The sequence below is a fragment of the Eimeria maxima genome, genomic scaffold (genome assembly GCF_000499605.1).
Source record: "Eimeria maxima Weybridge genomic scaffold, Emw_scaff203, whole genome shotgun sequence".
NCBI classification, from domain to species: Eukaryota; Apicomplexa; class Conoidasida; order Eucoccidiorida; family Eimeriidae; genus Eimeria; species Eimeria maxima.
The window spans coordinates 1-19,668 of NW_013564915.1; the positions used below are offsets into that span (position 1 = coordinate 1).

At 51.5% G+C, this 19,668-nt stretch overlaps 5 protein-coding genes across 5 annotated transcripts; 2 read left to right on the top strand and 3 right to left on the bottom strand.

The window, feature by feature from the left end:
- Positions 1-97: 97 nt before the first annotated feature.
- Positions 98-5,409, top strand: EMWEY_00021480 (hypothetical protein; the record flags this gene model as incomplete). Its single annotated transcript, XM_013480529.1, has 7 exons — positions 98-324; positions 470-705; positions 807-1,287; positions 1,393-1,501; positions 1,655-1,709; positions 1,831-4,997; positions 5,243-5,409. Coding segments are annotated over 7 exons (4,442 nt in total), but the record flags the coding sequence as incomplete, so codon positions are not given.
- Positions 5,410-6,665: 1,256 nt separating this feature from the next.
- EMWEY_00021490 (meiosis-specific nuclear structural protein 1, putative) lies at positions 6,666-9,300 on the bottom strand (the record flags this gene model as incomplete). The annotated part of the gene is made up of 6 exons (XM_013480530.1): positions 6,666-6,980; positions 7,110-7,302; positions 7,482-7,696; positions 7,807-7,974; positions 8,133-8,337; positions 8,870-9,300. The coding sequence occupies 6 exons, from the start codon at positions 9,298-9,300 to the stop codon at positions 6,666-6,668; spliced, it is 1,527 nt and encodes a 508-aa protein (XP_013335984.1).
- Positions 9,301-10,769: 1,469 nt separating this feature from the next.
- EMWEY_00021500 (hypothetical protein, conserved) lies at positions 10,770-14,413 on the bottom strand (the record flags this gene model as incomplete). The annotated part of the gene is made up of 4 exons (XM_013480531.1): positions 10,770-11,114; positions 11,432-13,115; positions 13,289-14,009; positions 14,266-14,413. The coding sequence occupies 4 exons, from the start codon at positions 14,411-14,413 to the stop codon at positions 10,770-10,772; spliced, it is 2,898 nt and encodes a 965-aa protein (XP_013335985.1).
- A 617-nt stretch (positions 14,414-15,030) lies between these two features.
- EMWEY_00021510 (chaperonin CPN10, mitochondrial, putative) lies at positions 15,031-16,156 on the top strand (the record flags this gene model as incomplete). Its single annotated transcript, XM_013480532.1, has 4 exons — positions 15,031-15,062; positions 15,192-15,353; positions 15,590-15,642; positions 15,771-16,156. 4 exons carry the CDS (start codon positions 15,031-15,033, stop codon positions 16,154-16,156), a joined length of 633 nt encoding a protein of 210 aa, XP_013335986.1.
- A 525-nt stretch (positions 16,157-16,681) lies between these two features.
- EMWEY_00021520 (thiF family domain-containing protein, putative) lies at positions 16,682-18,832 on the bottom strand (the record flags this gene model as incomplete). The annotated part of the gene is made up of 7 exons (XM_013480533.1): positions 16,682-16,918; positions 17,070-17,218; positions 17,398-17,500; positions 17,627-17,715; positions 18,009-18,279; positions 18,393-18,597; positions 18,720-18,832. 7 exons carry the CDS (start codon positions 18,830-18,832, stop codon positions 16,682-16,684), a joined length of 1,167 nt encoding a protein of 388 aa, XP_013335987.1.
- Positions 18,833-19,668: the final 836 nt, after the last annotated feature.

A 19,668-nucleotide genomic window follows, 5' to 3' on the forward strand; every position in this document is an offset into this window, starting at 1 on the left:
GAGCGATCTTTAGGCTACACACGAAGAGCCACTATATATATATATATATATATATATATATCTCACTGTCACTGTACTGTAAATTGCCTTGGAGCAGGGGAGAAGGAGATGCTGGAGGAGAAGCTCCGTTCCGCGGAAGACAAAGCCAAAACAGCGGAAGCTGCACGCCAACAATTGCAGGGGGAAGCCCATCTTAGTGCATCTGCCCTTAGACAGCGAATTTTGGAGCTGGAAGAAGATAAGAAGAGGCAGGAGGCAGAGGCAGAGGAAAACGAAGCTCTGATACTCCAGCTGCAAGGGAGACTAGAGGAAAAGGTTCAGCAAGTGGGCACGCACAAATGCTGGTTCGCTTGTTCTTGTCAGTGCCAGACGTACCAGACTGGAGTTTTAGGAGACTTCGCTTGTACAGTGGACAGTGTGTGCTGGCTGAATTGAGACCAGTGCATTCTTCGGTCCTGTTGCCCAATAGGTCACAATCCTGGAGGTTAAGAACAAACAGCAAGCTCGCCTGCTCCATCAGGTTCGTGGTGTGCGGAACTCTTTGATGCAAGTCCTCCAAGAATCGAAGGAAACTGAGACAGTCCAAGGCGTTCCTACCACTTCTGTAGCGGCGTCAGTTCGAGAGCCTGAAATAATGAAGTTGAAAGCAGGGATGAAAGCTGCCTTGGCGCATATAAAGGACTTGGAGTGTTTCATAGATGAGATGTACGTGACTTTGACCAGGTGTACCGCCAGCGCCAGTTTTATTACGTTGTCAATCAGTTACATGTGCCCCTAATGTCTTCTTACCTGTCCTGTGGATTCAGGAGAAAAGAACAGCGGCGAGGAGTCCATCCACGCTACGAGATATCGGCAGCCTCCGGTGACTCCTCTGCTCGTTCACTACACAGCAGGCAAATTGACGAGCCATGCAGAAGGCCTTTGAGGGCGCTGCCAACCCTTGGAGACGAGCTGGAAAAGTTAGGTGGTGCTTCCGAAATTGGCCACGGCCGGGAGGTGCCTGGTTCTGCGATCAAAAAGGGGGTCGGCAGGGAGACAGAAAGCTCTCCATCTGGCGAGCCTGATACCCCTCCTCATTGTGAGGAATCCAGGGTTGCTGGCGAGGAAGCAAGCGATGAGGCTGGAAGCCCCACCAGTGCCGCGAATTTCGAAGCACCTCTATCTAAACAGCCTAGCATTAGGGAGCAGATTGTGACGGTGGAGAAGCAAAAGGCTGTCGCCAGCAAAGTTTGTGGTGCCGATCCTTCTCGCGTGCGACGCCCTCGCACAGCTCGTGCCGGAACAACTGTAAGCAGGGCGTATTGCCGTAGACAAAGTAACGGCCCTCAGCCGCGTGTTTTACCTAACTTCAAGCGTGCGTGGGACTTCACTTTCTCCTGCGGAATGGTTCAGGGGGATGCAGCATCTTTTGCATCCTTGCGCTCTGAACCGTCGACAATCGATGCTGTTTCCAAAGAGCCTACCTCTTCTGCGAGCCTTCCAGAAGTCGAAGACATTTTTGGTACAGCTACCCATTTCCTGTGCTTAAACTGCTCATGCGTTGTAGTAAATGAAGGCATGAAAGCGGCGAGCAGCCCCAATGGGGATTGACAGCTTGAGGATCCTAGCGTTTCTTCAGGAATGCTCCGTTTAGTTATTCTGTACATGCTTTCAGATCCACTTGACCTGCTGAAGTCTGAGGACGCAACCGAGGCAGATGCCCAAGAAAGGTGGGTAAAGAGAGTTTCGCATCAACAAGTGACGTTTTCGTTGTTGGGTGTCCCACTTGGTAGAGATAAAGAGAGTAAATAGAGAGCAGGACGCCAATTTTTGCATGTTGTGACTTCGCAGCCTTGCAGTGAATGACCGCCTTTCGCGCACTTCGCATGCAGCACAGAGAGTCCTTTCTGCTGATCGGACAAAACCGATTAGCTCAAAGAGTCGGCCGTATCTGGTCCACCGGTCGGCTGCAGATGCAGCGAGGAGTTCAAATGCCTCTGAGCTACCACCAAGCAGGGTGTCTCCGAAGATGTCTGATGGACATTCATTCAGCTCTGGTGGATTCGAGATGCCAGATGGGGGAAGGAGATGCCGGTCGCGGGCAACAGAAAGCGATGTTTCTAATGAGCATCAAGATGGCGTGATTGAGCCGTCGATGAGCGTGCCATCACAAGAGGCAGGTTCTGCCCTTGGTGGCCCTCGAATTAGCTCTTTTCGTGACAAGAGTGATTCGTTAGCTTCCTTTGCTTCGGAAGGGAAGTTTTTAATGCTAGCCGCTCCTAGTGAAGCGAAGAAGTCTCCCACTGCATCAGCCGGCCGGAGGGTTGAAGATCGATTACACAGTTCAAAGACAGATTTGGCTCCGAGAGGTCTGGGCCCAAGCACATTGAGTGGCATGTTCAGCATGCTTGGAGCCTGCGCTGCAGTAACAGGAAACGCACAACGTCGCCCAGCAGGTTCAACGGAAGCTGAAAATGGTGCCATCAAGAATACCCGCAGTGCCGGAGGGGAAGAGAGTTCCAAGCCTAAGCATAAGCAGCCCAGCAGGTTGTCTGCTGCAGCAACTGCTGCGATTTCGACAAAGGATGTGAGCGAATTTCGGTCTCTTCGGCGCGTCAGTCATGTTGAACCGCCTGAAGAGTCATCAGCTGACCGTTTTACCGCAAGGACCTCAGGATCTACAGAGAAGTCAGACCTGGCTGCTCTTAGGGGTGATCCAGCATCAGACGAGTCGTTGCTAACAGGGAGAGATCAGTGGTCGAAGACAAGCCCGTCGCCGAAGGCAGGGCATGCAAGAGCGCGGCGCACGGTCTCCTTGGGAATAACGGAGATGCCAGATGATATTAAAGGACGTGATGCCCTGGAGCAGCCAAAGGCGCAGCTCTCAGTGGCAGCCGTAGTCTCCAGTGAAGGAGGAAAAGAACACTCCGGAGGGAAGGGCCATCACCTTCACGATTCCGAGGTTGCACGGTCCCCTCGGGCAAGTAGTTCCTTCCCGAAGGGACCTCCTGGTACTGGCATTGAAAAGAAACTTCCGTCGGAGTCAGGGAGTCCCACGTCATCACTTCGAAAGAGAGCTGGAGTCTTAGCAGCTTCAGAAACCTGCAGAAGCATAGGGGATGCAAATACCCAACGAACACCACGCAGCCGCAGCAGTAGCTCCGAGCCACCTTCCGGCAAAGCGTCATCTTCTCATGGAGTGCCTACCAACCAGCAGACACGTGAACCCAAAACACCGCATGAAACCAGGAATACAGAGGCTCAGGGGCAACAGCAAAGGTCGCACAGCGGTTCGATGGCATATCAAGGCACCGAATGTGAAGGCCAGCTTCAGACCTTGAGGCGGCAAGTACCATCAGTGGAAGATCAGGCATCTCAACAAGACGGTTTAGAGCAATGCGATAGAGTGGGATTACGAACAGACGGCATAAGCGAGGGACGGTCAGGCGACAAGCTTCGGCCTAACCAGCTATTTCCGCACGACATGAAGGATGAATGCGCAAAGCGACAAGATGAGCAAGCGGCTTCTGCAGCCGCTCTGCTAGCTGCTGCTGCGGGAGTGGTAGACGCGTCTCTCCAGCAGCACCAGCAGATGATACAGCGCCAGCAGGAACACCACGAAGACTTGCAGAGGGCGCAGCAACGACGCATTGACATGCTTCAGGAGCAACTTGAACATCTACAGAAGGCAAAGGATGAGCAGCGAGAATCTGGAGAGCAGGAGCAGAAAAAGTTAATTCACGCACTTCAGTCAAAACTGGAGGAGTTGCAGAAGCGGCAGGAGCAGAGAGAACAAGATTTCCAAGATGCCCAACGCAAGCTTCAGGAAGAATTAGAGGTGCAGTTGAAACAAAAGCTGGAAGAGCTGAGGTGCTCACCGCGGAGGACAAACATAGAGGCAGGCACTTCATGTTCTGTAGGCCAGAATGACATTCACGCTTCATACTCGCGCAGGCATGACACAGATATTCGAAATAACCACGGTCTAAGGGCAGGCTATCAGCATGCGGCCTCTGGCGGAACCAACTCATTCGAAAATAATACTGGTGAGCAGGCCTTGCACCCACATCCGATGCAAGAGAACGGCGGGAAGCGCCTTCCTGATGTGCATCCGTTTACAGCAGTATCTGAGAATTTTGCAGGCGTAAATGCGAAACGTCTTAATCAGTTTCCGTCGAGCGGGAAAATGGAGGACGGCACTTTAAATACCATGCCTTGGCATCGTGGAGGGCAGGAGCCACAGGGATGTGCTGGACGAATGGGTCTTCATAATGCAGCTACAGATTCTCAGGGGCAACCCACGACGGACGCTTCAGGCGGATATATGTGCGGGAATAATGATCGATGCAGTGACTCTGATGATGCTTCAAGTTGTGCAAGCAGTAGTCTCATGGGGAGCCAGTGCGGGGTGCCGACCAATAGCTGTTCATTTGAGGATGCTCCTACAGCCACCAGCAGCTCGTTCATCAGCCAGTCTACGACACCTGCAGTGTGCTCATCCGCTCCTTCTCAGCGTGGGAATTACCTTGCCAGCGAAGGGCAATCCGATCGACAAATGTACGCTGCTGGAGGCGATCGACTGGTATCGCAGTCCATAGGTACTCACCGGCGGGAAAACGTTCTGCGCCGGAATAATATCCCGAATTCTCAGTCGTCAGAGCCGATTTCAGCTACCCCTCAGTACGTACCAATTAATGCTGGGCAGGCTGATCCGCTTCTTCCTCCGCGTGTAGTACACCGCATTAGTAGCTCCACCGATTCTTTGTGGAGCCCCAAAGCATCCAAGAATCACGCGGCTGGCATGGGAGAGCGTGCACCTTGTTGCAGTACTGCGTGTACTTCCCGGCCGCATGCGTACTCCTCAGCGAACTCTAGTGCCGGGACTACTACGCTGTCGGCAGGATATCGGGCAGGATCTCAGGAGAAGCTCCTCCGCGGAGAGTTCGGCTATTGCTCAGGGAGTCCTCACCACCCGCCAGACCAGGATCCTGGACCGCGGGGGAGTGTAGCGGGCTCGGGTAGGCACCAAATGTCGGTTTACCATCCTGTTTCGCGAGCCGAGAGGATTATGTCAGTGCAAAATGCACCAATCGACAGTGCGAGGTTTTTAGGCAATAGCAGCACTCCTGAAAGAGCTGCCAGTCTTTCTGGCATATCAAAGGGTCCCCATGGCTCCTTTCCTTCTAGAGATTCCCATATGCCCGCACCGTTGTCATCGGCAAGGTCGATTGCGTCCACGTCCTCCCTCGCATTCCCTCTCCAGGGATCTTCACTCTCCCATACATCAAGATTACTGCAGCAGCCCATGAACGCAAGCCAGTGCAAACCTCCTTCAACAGATTTTCTGGGAGCAACTTCAGCCCGGAGCAGTACAACTCACCGGCACACAGATTCGCGCAGCTCGCAAGATTCCGGCACGAAACGTTCTAGGCATGGTCGGTGTAGCGAAACCCAGGTTTCGCCTTCTCCAGGACATGCGAGGAATGATCCAGCAGTTAGAAGCACAAGGTCTTCAGGCGTAAGCACACGGCGTGACTCTCTGCTCAGCGGACCGCGACGGACAGTCAGCTCGTTAATGAGCAAACAACCGCGCTCGACTACATCGGAAGTAAATTGTCCAGGGCCGAGGGGGAAAGCTCACTCATGCACAGCTGGAACACTATCTACAGGATGTGCGCCCATTGAGTCGATCGCAGGAGAGCGATTTGAGGGCAGTGATACAACACCAATCATGTATCGCCGTGCCTCAAGCAGCGCGACGCTGCCGGATGCAGAGTTGTCGCGGTATCCTCACCATCGCCAAAACGCGCACCATGGGTCTAGCAGGAAGGATAAACAGGATGACAAGCGTCAGCGTAACGGACCTCAGCCTGCTGAGTTATCTGCTGCAGGGGAGTCCAGCAACTCGACCACCCCATCGTCGGGGTGGGGCGGGTTTAACGGTGGGTTTATGAGCCAGGTGCAAAGGTGGATTAGCTAACCGACACAGTTGGTGTTCTGTGTAAAACAAGATTTCGCTGGATCTCACTTGGCATTGTAGTAGCTTAAGCTTTGGATGCATCTGTACTCGGCAAGAGACCCGCTTCGATGATTCTTCCAGTTTTTGCACTGAAAATCTCGGAACATATGCTGAATCCAGTAAATGCTTACTTCTGATGCGATTGTCCAGCCAACTTTTATTGTCAGTTTGAGCAAGGCTTGTTTTTTGAAAATATAACTGTATACAAGGAAGGCTATTACCTTGAAGCCCTAATGCCTTGAAAGGTTAACTGCTGTGTCTGGAGATACAGCCGCTGCAAAGTCATGGAGCCTTTGGTCTGGTTGGTAGTGAGCTTGCTTTGAATTTAGACGGAAGGTACATGGTAGCTGACAGATGCTTACTATTGTTTCAAATAGATAGACAATCAAGAGACCAGTAGAATCATAAGGAGCAAATGTAAATGGGCACGTTGCTGCTAGCATTCTGCAACAGCTAGGTACCTCTCGAAATTACCTCGTCTGAGTTTTCCTCCCAAAAGAGCACCTATTGCGCGCGACATCGGTAAAAATGGAAAGTTGTAGAGCTGTTGCAGGTAGTATCTGTTATTTCCTGTAGACCGATGGCCAGGCACTGTGAGTATACTATTAATGAGTGCCCTAACCACTTGCTTCTGCTCATGCGAGTAACTCGTTAGCGCAGTGAGCCACTAGCCATGTATTTTGGTGGAGTCCCCCGCAGGGAGGGTACGGAGAGTTCGAGGAAGGGGTGCCAATGGATTCAGGTGGATGTTAGCAAGCTGCAGCTTCGCGTTTTTAAGAAGATTGTGTTCTCGTCTGTCATGAAGCGTGTTTTTGGGCAGAAAATCAGCAAGCTCTGCGTTCTCGCGCAGCAGTCTTTCTCTTTCTTGCTGAATAATTGTTTGTTTCTCTGCCTCCAGCTCGAGGAGCTTGCGGCATTCTTCCTTGTCTCGCTCACGTTCTACAATCTGCTGACGGCGGCGTTCCTGTATAATCGCTTCTACCTAACAAACCGCAGTGATATTCAATATTTACTTTCCCAATTATTCGCCCCACATCATGCACAGTTTACGTTGTTCAACTAAGGCAGTTGAAGGGCATTTTCTGCTAAAAGCTTTTAAGGTTTTTTTTACCTCTCTGTTGTGTTCCAAGATAGCGAGTTTGCGCCTCTGCCGAGTCATCTGTTCAAGCTTTGCTTCTCTAGCAAACTTTGCGTAAAGCTCTTGCCGGAATTGTCCCTCCTCAGCTAATTGTTGTTGCCGCCTCCTTTCTTTCTCTTCCATCTGCTCCTTGAATGCGCTTGCGAGGGCAGCCTTTTCTTGTTGCCTGTTGCATTGGCGAAAAGAACCACAAACATTCGATATGTAAGTCCAAAAGCTTATTTGGTACTTGCTTCTGCTGTAGCAATCATCTTTTACAGCATTCCCCACCCCTTCCCACAAATGACGCTAGTACAGGGTTTTCGGTGAGGGCTCTACCTCGTAGCATGGATTGATACAACCTACCGCTTTTGTTTCTGAGCCTCTTCCTTCAGCCGCTCCTGTTCCTCGCGCTCGAACTCGTACAAATCAGCTATCAACTGGGCGTAGTCCGTCTCTTCTTGCTGCTTTCGTATTTGCTGCTGCAGGAGTTCATCTAGGACTCTCGCCTTTTCTCTACGTATTAACTCTTTCTCCTTCGCCAAGTCGTCAGCCCGTTTCTGCTGCATTTCGAGATACTCCTAGATTTTCCGGCATGCAACACATATAAGGCATAGTGCCAGGCCTTCAGCCTCAAATAAGCAAAAATAGCAAACAGGTCCCTTTGTGTGAAGTGAAATTATATTCTCACCCTGATTTCCTTCTCCTCCTTGATCTTGTTTTCGAGTATGACCTGCTTCTGCCGTGCTCTTTCTTTGGTTGCTTCCGCAACCATTTCTGCGTGAAGCCGTCGGCGCTCCATCGATTGCCTCTGTTCATTTTCCATTTCTTCAAGCAGCCGTGCAACGACTGCTCCTACCTGGGCGTTTACACCCAAGCTGTGAGGTTGGGAAAAGCTTTTCGCCACACGCTTTTAGAAAAACGTAATTCATGGGAGGCTGCCTACTACCTATCGAACGGAGATGCTTCGCAGTGAAGGGCTCAGTTGCCACAGCTGGGAGAAGCAACAGCATTTACCTGTTCCTTTTCAATTGCATATTTCTCCGCTGTTTCTTGCTGTTTTGCACGTTCTCTTTGCTCTATCTGTGCTGCGAGATCCAGACCAACTTGCCGCATTTGCAAGTTGCGATCCAATTCTTGGCGACGCGCATTCTCGCACTCTGCCAATCTTTTCTCCTCCATAGCAAGTTCAATCCTTGCATCCTCGAAGGCGGCATCGGCCCTGCAGCACAAACCTACCAGAAATGCAGAATTAATTTTTAATCGTTCATTTGCTCCCCAATAAGGCAGGGGGTACGTTGGCGTCAAGCAGAGATGCTTTTGACTCGTTTAATGGTGGTAGCGATCGGTGCTTGATTCTACAGCGAAACGGGTATTTCAACGCCCCACATACATTCCTTCTCAAGTAGGTTTACGAACGGAGTGTTATTGAACCCTACTCAAAAAGCACGTGCTCATGTAATAACACAGTACTGCAGATAGCCACCTAGTTGCATAAACACATTCTCGTGCGGATGGGCTTTGGAACCGGCGGCCTGCTACATACTGCTGGTATAAGTTGATACTTTAGCCCAACTGCTCTCCTGCGCTGTCTACACAAAGTGAGTTTGTGTGCAACGTGACGCCCGCCTTTACGCCAAATGCCTGGAAGCACTTCATCTCACAAGGAGTTGAGAGAGTAGAAGAGGCTTTTTGTACAGGCTCTCAATGATAGTGCCAACGGAGGCATCTCCTTAGGCGCCTTTTTAGCTTACTCTCTAAGCTGCCGTTCAAGAAGCTGAGCGGCTCTTTCGCGATTGACTCTAGCGGTTGCCAGCTGCTCCTTCAGCTTGCGAATCTCTTCGCTTTCCTCGCAGATCTTCTGCCTTTCTAGAGATGCTGCTTCCTCGCGTTGCAACTGGTTGTCTAAAGTATCAGTGATTCTCTGGTGAAGCTGCCTCTCCTTGATACTCTGTTGAGCTCGCTGCTCCGCAAAAGTAAATTCCAAGTCCCTGGAAAGCTCTCCAATGTCTGCCTTCGCCGCTTTTTGCCGTCTAAGTGCCTCAACCCGAGCATCACTACGTGCAAGATTGATCATCTTAATCCGTTCAGCCTCGACCTCAGCTAAGGCCTTGTTTTGCTGCTCCTCAGAACGTCTGCGCTCCAGACGGCGCTCTACGGCAAGGCGATTAGAGACCTTCCCCATTGTTGGAGAATATTTCAAACAGTTCGGCGATAGATTACTGCAATTTCCGGGTACAAGAGAGAAGTTTCTCGACGAAGTCTTTCCGAGTTCAGTGTTATTGTTTCAATGCATGTTGATGCACTAGCTGTTCGCAGGAAGTGTGTGGCGAGTGTGTGTGCGACACACTGACATTATTGTTCTTGCAACATCGTGCAAATGGCCAAACCTTCACACTTCCCTATTCTATAAAGGCAACAAGGATACAGAAGCCACACTATTGTATACTTTATTCGAAGATGCCAAGCACAAGCGTTGGATCCAGTAAGTAGAAGTCATTAAATCGTGACACTCGCAGTTATTCTTGTTCAATAGGTAATCAGAAATCATTATTTATTACATTACTGAGACAGCAACTTAGACAACCGAGAGGTAACACACGACTGCTGCGTGTCAGCGGTGCTCGCTGCCACAGATGTACGACCGGGAACACATGCTTTCCACGTGTTCCCCCTGTTCGGAGCAAGTGAACATATCAAGCATTCATTAAAATTTGAAGTACAGCAATGCAGTACGTGAAACGATAGTGGAACAGTAAATCGTTTCAATCCTGGCCCTTCAAGCCCCCGCCAGAGCCCCGTCCGGGGGTCACTTCGTGAAATCCCTGTGGGGGCTCGTTGTGAAGAGGAAGTCTACAGTGATTTCGAAGGCACAATGTAAACTATTAATTCACCGGACCATCTGAAGTCTGGCGTTTCCTGTTTACACTGAAGCAATATACCGTCCTTATATTCATCCCGCCGATTCCCACTGAAAGCCCTTTAGTCCGAAACGCCCCCCATCCACGTTATAGCTAAAATTCTGTGCATCAAACACTAAGTTACTTTGCAATTCGTATCTTATGTTCTACCACTAGACGTACATGTCACAAGCTACCCCGGTTCGATACCGCCCCTTTGCCATCTTGCGGGGCGCGGTCCGTACCAACGGAAATAGAAGCACCACCATTTATACCTGTACCCGCCCATAAGTGGCCTTGCTTCGACGCTGTTACTGTGAATGAAATCCTCAACTGACAAGAAGATATTCCCCCCAATAGGGGATAAATACTAGCCGTCGCCGACACCGTCTAATGCTGGCACTATGTAGAAGCTGCCTGGTTTTTATTCGCCTTACTTACACAAGCACATTCCCCCAATCTAAGGGAAACAATCCGAGATGCGATTAAACAATATACACACCCTGTAAAGCTTACCTAGACGAACATGAAATGGGAGCATCAGAAAAGCTACGAAGGAAAGGAAAACTGAATAGTTTCAAATGAATACGTGACCCAGAACTGTAGTTATCATCAGCAAATGCCTAATTCTATTGGCAAGCAAACTATTCCTCGTGCCCCACTCCCCAGCTGTCTCTTCCATGGTGTGCGTCGAGTTGAAACGTCGTATATTATCTAAAATGAAGTCCTTGGTTGGCCAAAGTCCAAGAACGTTCTATGGGGCAGTCGGGAGAGGCGGACGAGATGGTTCTTGTAACTGCATGATCGGCTGTGTCATTCGAGTGAAGATTGACTCTAGCAGCACATGAACAGCCTTCTCTTCATGCTGTGGCAACGGTGCCTCCGCTGCTTCCCCTGTTGGTGGCGCGTCGACGGGTCGCACTGGAGTTGGGCACGGGGCTGACTTGTGAATAGTAGACCGGACAAAGTCTACCAACTCGAGTCCAACATCCTCGTCCCTGGCAATAGTCAACGCGTCATCGAAGTAGAACGACGCTGCTGCATCGGATGCTTCGAATCCTTCAACTTTGCCCTCGATTGAGCAAGGCGGCGGGCGTCTCTGACAACAGGAATGACGAGTATGGCTATTGCTCCACGGACGACAACGTTCGCAACAGCAGCAACATGTCAACGGCCGAGCACGAAGCAGCAGCAACAAAAGCAAGAGAACCGCCGCCAGACAGCTACACAGAGAACAGCGTAGCGTGGGAAGAGGCTGCAGAGGAAAGCAGCAAACGCAAACACAAAATCGCTGATGACGGCAATTGCAGAATTTCTGTTTTTTCTTCAATCCATGCATGTTCCACATAACAAGTACAAGACACTTCATCACCGGATCGCGCAGATACAGCAGTGGAAAGCCAAGCTAATGTGTACCTGAAGCGGCTGAAGAGTTTCACACAGTTCCGTAACAAGCGAAGTAAAATTATCCGCTGCAGCTGGCAAGCTCCTTAGGATGGCTTTAAGGAGCTGTTGTTGTCGCCTCTTCCACAGCTGTGTTGGCTCGATATCATCCCCCGATTCCCCGTCAACGCAGGAGACATTATCAGACTCATCCCCTTCGGTGGTTTTGCGCAAGTGGAAATTCCTCGCGTCGTCCTCATCCGACGCCGTCTCTAGCTTCGGGGACTCGTCACCGTCGGAACCACGGGAAGCCGAATCTCCCGACGCTGATGCGGCTCCCTCACATGAACAGGTGCAGAACCGACGGTGATAACTGGCAAGGAATCTGGCAGACGCATCGGTGCAACATGAAGATAAAAGATCGAATGCAATAACTATGTCAGAGAGCCGCATATATCCCACTTGAGCTTCAGTACTGGCGCTAACAGGGGGAGGTGACGGCTCCGTTGGCTCTGTAGGAGGTTTGAGGATACTCCTCAATTCTCCATTGCCGTTTCGCATCTGACTGCCGGCAGCATGTGAGCTGCCTGCTGCTGCCTGCCGTTCTAGGCGAGCGTAAAAACCCGGCCCGTCATCTTCGTCATGAATGTTATAGAAGTGCTTGAAGAGATACGCCGCCGAGTCCGCATCACCATCTCCGTCAACTCCGTCTTGCTCGTCGTCATCTGCAAATCGAACGCGAGACCCACGAACCTTTAGCGGGGCCTCGGTATGCGCATTCTTCTCCCTAGCATTCGCGGCGATCGGATCAACCCGCTGCTCCAACTGCCGTTCAGCAGCTACGACGCCGTCCATCCTGCTTGGGTCCACAACCGCAGACCGCGAAGAAGAAGAGGTAGACGCCCGTTCAATTTTAGGGGAAGTCGAAGACACCCCCCTTGGGGAACAGCTTGCAGAAGCCCCCACAGACTGTTCGCACGTGCCTGGTTGGCTGCCAGGAACGGAGGCCTTGGGACCTTCATTATTGGCTGTTGAAGAAGACCCGTATTCTAACAAGAGAATCCTGTTCGCCGCAGCTGTTCCACCTTTTACTCCCAATGCGGCAGCCGGGTGATCAGCAAGAGGGGGCCCCTCGCTATCTGTAACAGAACTACGGCTGTCTTCATTTTTGTCTTTCGCTGGCGCCTCGTCTGCACTGCTCTCATCGTCAACGGTCAAAGGAACCCTAAAGCTCTCGGACTCCAGGCTGCTGTCCAGCTTGCTGAGCTCTGCACTAGAGGACTCCGTGGAAAAGGAAACGCAAGAAGGCCGTTTCTCCAGCACCGGGCTAATCAGCCTCGCAGCATCCTCACCCAGCAACTCGTCCATCTCTAAAGGTGGTCTGAGGCCCATAACGCGCTGTGACGCGGGGTCAGAACTTCTTGACTCTCCTACCTGCTGCTTCTGCACCTGCAGGCTAGTTTCTCCCCCAGTCTTAACCCTGCCTTCCTCTGGCAAGCCGTGGGGATGAGGACGATAAGCGGCCTTCCTCTGCAGTGCGTCACTAATCCACTCCTTTATTCCAGGCCTGGTGTACATCGGCTCCTCGTCCAAAAGGCGTAAGAGCTGCTGTTGGCGGTTGCAGCAACGACTGCAGCAGAATTGCACCAACTCATCTTCCGAGAGGGCCTTGCTCCCTCCAAAGTCTAGTGTCCACCGCCATAATGCTGCGCGGCGCCTGATGCACAATCACCAAAAGCCACACGGGAAGTGTTGAAGACACATCGAAATGCAACACAAACCGCACTGCAGCACTCACAAAAATGCAATAGATACATATATGCTCCTTTGCAACTACAGAACCAGAGATTCACTATGCAATTTGAGACTGCCATCGTGAAACCGTCTCACTTTTCCGGTGTGGAGATGTTCCGCCTGCCGCAGAACACAAAGCCGCAGCACTGGGACTCTTGCCTTTCTACCGCCAAGTCCCTGAGCTCTGAAGGCTTGAGAAACACCAGTAATGATGCAACAATGTATGCAAAGTGCTCCAGACATTGTTCGCAAGATACCCAAGCAGTGACGGGCCGGCTTTCGTCTTCAACCGTCCTCCCCAGCCGCGCGCCCTCACCAGGCACTCCCTCCCCCCCAACGACCGAGTCCATCGTGCTCGTACGGGAGGAATCGTGATTGCTTGTTCCTGTAGAAGCTGTACTGGTGATATCTGCAGCCCCATGGGGGACTCCAAACGAGCAACATTCAGGGCACAGGGGCTCATGACTCATCCAGCCAGGCGTCTGCGTCTCGTGCTTCGAGCGACGCTGCCACAACACACGGTCAAGGGTGGCTAACTTGCCACTTAGAACGGGATCTTGCTGCAGCAGCCGCGAAAGCAGCGGGCAAGTAAGATGCTGCCTGATAAGATTGGGAAGGTCCCCCACAACGCCCGGCCCACTGCTCCGGCAGCCCTCTGTATGGGCAACGGAAGATCCTCCTCCTGGGTTCGGCGAAGGGGCATCACTCAAGGCGCAGCCGGTGCAAGATGGCCACCCTCCAACACGAAGATCTAGCAACTCACTTTGGACCCAGAAACGCGCCGATGTGCAACGTGCTCGGTATTCCAACAACGCCTCTGCAAAGATATCAAAACAACTAGAGAGGACCCCAGCTGAAAGAACACCCCTCCATGCGCAGGCCTTCTTTAGGAGAAGCCCCCTGCCTTTTACATTTACATGAAAAGTACATGAGGAAAGCTTATGGAACACCCAGATGTTTGCACAACCCTGTATGGGCAGCACACTTCGTGGAAGTGGAGTCTCCAACATATCTTCTCAGGCGGATATCCTGAAAGGTGACACCTGAGCAGGAAAATTACAGTGTTAACTTACTTGCACGCTCATCTGCAAGACTGCGAAAGTCCTTTGAACCGATATTATGGGCCTGCTTTTGCTGCTGCTGCGGCCGAAAGCGATGCCCCGTGCTAGGCGACCCACGGTCCGCGGAAGCCTCTGCTGAGGCCTCCCCGCTCTCCTCCATCCGGCAACAGTACGGGCGTCGCACGTCCTCGACAACTGGTCTCTTTGACTCGTCTAAAGCTTCAAATTCAAAGAGAGCCTTCGCCTCTAGTTGGCGGAAGGGACCAACCCGCTGCACCAGCAGCCACCCGATGTTGGGCAACCAACAGCTTTCTCGGAAGTAAAGGGTGTATCAATACAGCTCGTACGACGTTCTAGATGATAAACACCAAGTTGACTCTGTGAAGAAGCAGAGGAGGCAGAGCAACTGTTCAGGGGCCCCAGCGACAGACCAGGCCGGGCTCGGTGTCTACGGCGGCAGACGCTCGACGTGGTTCGGCCTAAATTGGAAGTCTTAGCGATTGCATTTGGCCTCAAAAACAGGAATAGAATGATAAAACCCAAGGGCTTACTACTTTTGTCTCGCCGAACAAGAGATGGCTCAGCAAACACGAGCTGCGCACCTGCAGTAAGCCGCGGCGACCAGCGCCCCTACCAGCGGCAGCCTTCTCCGCCGCACTGTTTTGATACAAATAGAAAACCTGTACAACTGAAGGAAACCGCGTCGGAAGTGTTGATGAAAGATAAAACGCAGCTTTTGGCCGTCCTGTTGGGGTGACCGGAGCTGTAAGAGAGCCTATGCACCCCACGCCGAAAAAGCGCAACTCGAGGTATGACGATGAGCCAAGGAAGCAAAAAAAAAAGGAAAATCTGGACTATTTCTCTACCGAATCTCGTGTTCCATCTTTCTTTGGTTGTATGTCGCAGTATGGGGCCGGCTGTGGCTGTTCTCCCTTTAGGGCTGCGCGGCAGCAGCCCCTAGACAGGCAAGGACCTTTTGGGTCTTCCATTTGTGCACCTTTTAGTAGGAACGACTTCCGCCTCTTAAGTGTACTCCGTGGCGTTACTTCTGTTCTTCAGAGGTGTTCTTGTGCGCGTATAAACCTATCCCCACCAAAATGGTAGGCACGGCGCTCCGCTGGCCCCTCTTCACCACCTACAATACAGCTCGCGCTGAATCCTGCTGCTTGTGGTTTGAGCGGGACTAAGGGACGCTCATTGTACCCAAGTGTCACATCTTGAAGACTGCGTATTCTCTATGCAATAACTGCGCCTCAATGCAACTACATAGTTTGTGTGACCCGCCCCACACGGTCGCAGACGCTGATCCGCTTTTCCTCTGACTCGCTGGTTACAGGGTTGTCTTCCGTGTGCAAGAAGCACATCCAGGCGTTTTCTTGCCTGGTGAAGGTGACATGATTGGGGTGCAGTTATTTTTAACGTCATTCGTCCTCCTCCGTGTTTGCGGGCGGATTTTCCCTGTGTGCCTGTACCTTGTGCTCTGGTTGTGCTGACACGTCCATTTGTGTTGGGTTCAGTCAGGGGTATCGGAAAGGCTGATGCCTTCCTGGGTCTTTGCTTATGTGTCTGTGCGAGTTCATTCCAGTCAGGTGTTGCATCGCGCCTCATGCCTCTCTTCGGGCGCTGCGTCGTGCAGAAGGTGCAGCCGTCGGCGGTAAGCAAGGGGGGAATATACATTCCCTCTAGCGCATCCCAGCAGACAGGCTGTCATATAGCTAAAGTTGTTGCCGTTGCTCCTCCAAAGCCGTCGGCGAACGCCGCAGTAAGCGAGGATTGGTCGAAGCTGCAAGTGGGGCAGACGGTGATGGTGCCGGAGTACGGCGGAATGAAGCTGCAGCTGGAGGAAGAAGAACTGTTCGTCTTTAGAGGAGAAGATATCCTTGCAGTAGTAAAGGACCAGTAAAAACGGCAGGGGCATGCTGGTGATAAGGAAGCAGAAAAGTGTTCAAGGGTTCGCTGCTGTCAGGAGTGGGGAGGGTTCTGTACTAATTACACAGACGCACAGCCAGAAATATGGTTGCGCGTGTAAGAGACAGCGGAGGAGAGGAAGAACCGGGGATGTGCTATCTCGCCTCACGGTTCTTTGGTGCCAACTAAATAATGTAGCGTTTCGTGCATCAACCGACATCATGTTTTCCCTTATAATGGAGAGCGCGAAGGACAGCGCTTTCGCGGACCAATGTACTCAGCCTGCAGAGGCCATTTTGTGGTACGCGCAGCCGTGGTGTGTTTAGCTATTCGACGTTGAAACGTACAACGAACCAACATTACAATTTTGTTGCAGTGTCAGTTTGCACTGCAACATCGGTGACGGCTAACACCTTATGGTATCCTGCTGTTGCAGGAATAATTCAGAAAAACAGTTGCATGCTGCAGTAGATTGTTCTGTCTCAACACTGTAATGGCCAATGCCGATGAATGCACTGGCTCAGCTCTGTAGAGATTTCAGCTTTGCTGCCAAATCGTCTACAGAGGAGGCACATGCAACACCTCTAGCTTCAGAGCCACCGTGACTGCCTGCCCCCACGGTTTCATTTTCTTCCCCGTCTTCAACTAGACTGATGCCGAAAGGGTTCTCCTCGTGAAGCGGTCCATCTTTCGCCTGCTCTTCCTTCACGTGAGGAAGGAAGAATTCGAGCGACAGCCCCTTCTCATGCACCTCCTCCTGTATCGCACAGAAGTAACGTAACCCAGAGTTGTTGTCCCAGGAGGCCACTGACGAAGTCCCTGGAGTTGCATACATGAAGGCTTGTAATTGAACATTGGCCAACTCTTTACAATTTTTGAAGGGACAACTGAATCCTCTGTCTACATACCTGCCTTCGGCAGCACCATGCATCTGCGCACTCGTCGTTCGGCCTCAAACGCAGTGAAGTAAAGTGGTCTTGCAGCGACTCCCACCCCACAAACGTCGACGGCCGACCGAACCCCAGTAAAAACTTGAGTGCATTTTGCACCAGGAAACCTGTACCCACAGCAGCCACGAACAATTTCGTTGCAGTAGGTAACAGCTGCTGTGAAGCCAGCGGTGGGACTGTTTAAACGGGCATATTAGACTAGAAGGGCAACTGTGTATGATAAAAACAAGAGACCACAAGTGCAGAAAATCAACTGCGATGGGTTTTCCCATATGTTGTTGTTTACCAGCGGTGACGCCCATAGTGGTTGGCAGCGATGCGGCGCACACGCCCTCGCGCTTTATGGAGTTCTCATCCTCCTTTGTAGCCACGACGTATGGAGGAGCACACTGAACAGGGAAAGCCACAGTGTCTTGCAACTCAGCCCATCCAAGGTGCTTAGTCTTGGGATACCTGCCAGAACGCCCCATAGTACGGCGGCTGCGTCAGCTGATAGCAACGTTCCAGCAAATTACCTGGAAACAAGCTAGAACTCCCGGAATGCACAGCTGTATTTGTCCACTGGTCGCATTCTCACTGACCCCGCTGTTGAACCAAGGAACTCCTGGGGAACAAGGAGAGCAAGACAGGATACATATATATTACTTAGCAGTATCCCGAATTACAACTCCACGTTGGGATACGCGCACACAGGCATGAAGGTTTTTAAAATATTCGAGCCCCTGCGCTCGCTCTTTATATACTGAAAAAATAGCAGTACCTTCTAGGCGAAACGGGGATGAGGAAGCCGAATGGCTTCTGGGAGACGCTCGATTGCACCAACTCATTCAGAGATAAGTCGACGCTAACGTGTGTAGCGAAGTGGTTCAACGGCGCTGCATTCATGATTTAGCTCACCTGCCTCGTTGCACGCTTGGCTAATTGTTATGCGGGCCGCATAGTTGTCAACGCAGCTCAGAACAAGATCAACAGGCCATTTGCCTGGACAGTCAAGGCCACTGCGCTGCTCAGATCCCTGCTCTCCTTCCCTCTGTTGTCGCATCTGGTGCATCGAATCCTTGCCATTCAAAATGCGTGACATAAAGAGGTCGAAGTCCTGGCAAATGTTTGCATTGTGTGCTTCCAGTTCAACATCGGGATTCACGAAGGAAAGGGTCCGCCTGGCAGCCTAAAAGTATGCAGTAGTACTCACAAACTGCAAAGTGCTTGTGGAGCCTACACGTGATTCAACCTGAAGAGCAGGGCCTTCCACCTACATCCTATATTTCTTGCCGTACGTACCTCTACTTTGGTGAGACCGACGTCTTTTGGAGTAAAGAAAAGACGATTCATGTTCGATAGCTCAACCGAATCAAAGTCAAAAAGAATGAGCTTCCCAATGCCGCAGCGAACCAACATTTCAGCTGCCACAGAGCCCACTCCACCTACACCCACAAGCAATACAGCCCTCTGGGTGATTTTTTGGTAGTCACGCACTACGCCCATCCTGAGGACAGCACGCATCGGAAGTAAAGTATAATAAGCATATACTAGCGGAAACTTCTTCGGTCTTCAGCAGTCGAACTTTCGTGTAGCAATGCAAGCACTTATCAGTCCGGCTGGACGCACCGTTGCAGTGCCATGAGACGGGAGTACGGATTGTCCGCCCGAACTTCGGCACTCATCGTCGGCATCTTAGGGCGCACGCATCCATCTCTCTGCCCTGCAGTATCATGGGCCATCTTCACGTTAGGCGTAATGCTACACCGTCAGGAAAGACGCATGCAGTACAACCCTAGGTGCCGCCAGCTCAACACTCTGCAGGCCTATCGCAGAGTTTAGGCTCGCGTGAAGCACAGCGATTGCAAGACCTTATATTCTAGTGACTTGAATTTGGCACAGCAGCTCCGCTAAAGGTCAATTTCAATCGATTAGTCCCCCAGGTGCATGGCGCCGGCGAACTTGGAAGAAAAACATAGAGTACGCTTGTACGACAGGACGGGAGGCACACAATATCTCCGAGAGAAGGTCGTGTAATTCCAGGATGTGGATGTTGCGAATATAGCAGATGGGCGGGAATTGGGGCAGATATTTTATGAATGAGGCGTTAAACGCTCCTACAAAAGTACGCGACGTTACCCCTTACCCCTGGAGGCTACAATCAGCCCTTTACTTCAGAAGTCAGGACAGGTAAACAAAGCCCAATACAGGCTATTTCTGAAATGCTGGAGAGGCACACTGTGCCAAGGATCGTTCCCAATGTGTAGTGAACGGGCCGGCGCATGCCAAGTTACACTGGGCGGTACAAAAATGGGCCCGGAACCCTAAGAGGGGTGTAACCAATGTAAGAAACGGAACTGCCTCGGGAAATTTACAAACTGGTTCCAACGGAGATGGGACATCTATAACTCACAGCTACATGTAGACCTGTCTAAGGCCAGCCGTGCGCCTAGGCAGCCGCTATGCCCCTAGTTCTGCAGTTGATAATCATGCTGAGTACAGCTATCCCGTGAATTCATTGATAGGAATTGTTAAAAGCCAAGCAAAACTGGCGAAGAGAGACGGAAGCTCTTAAGAT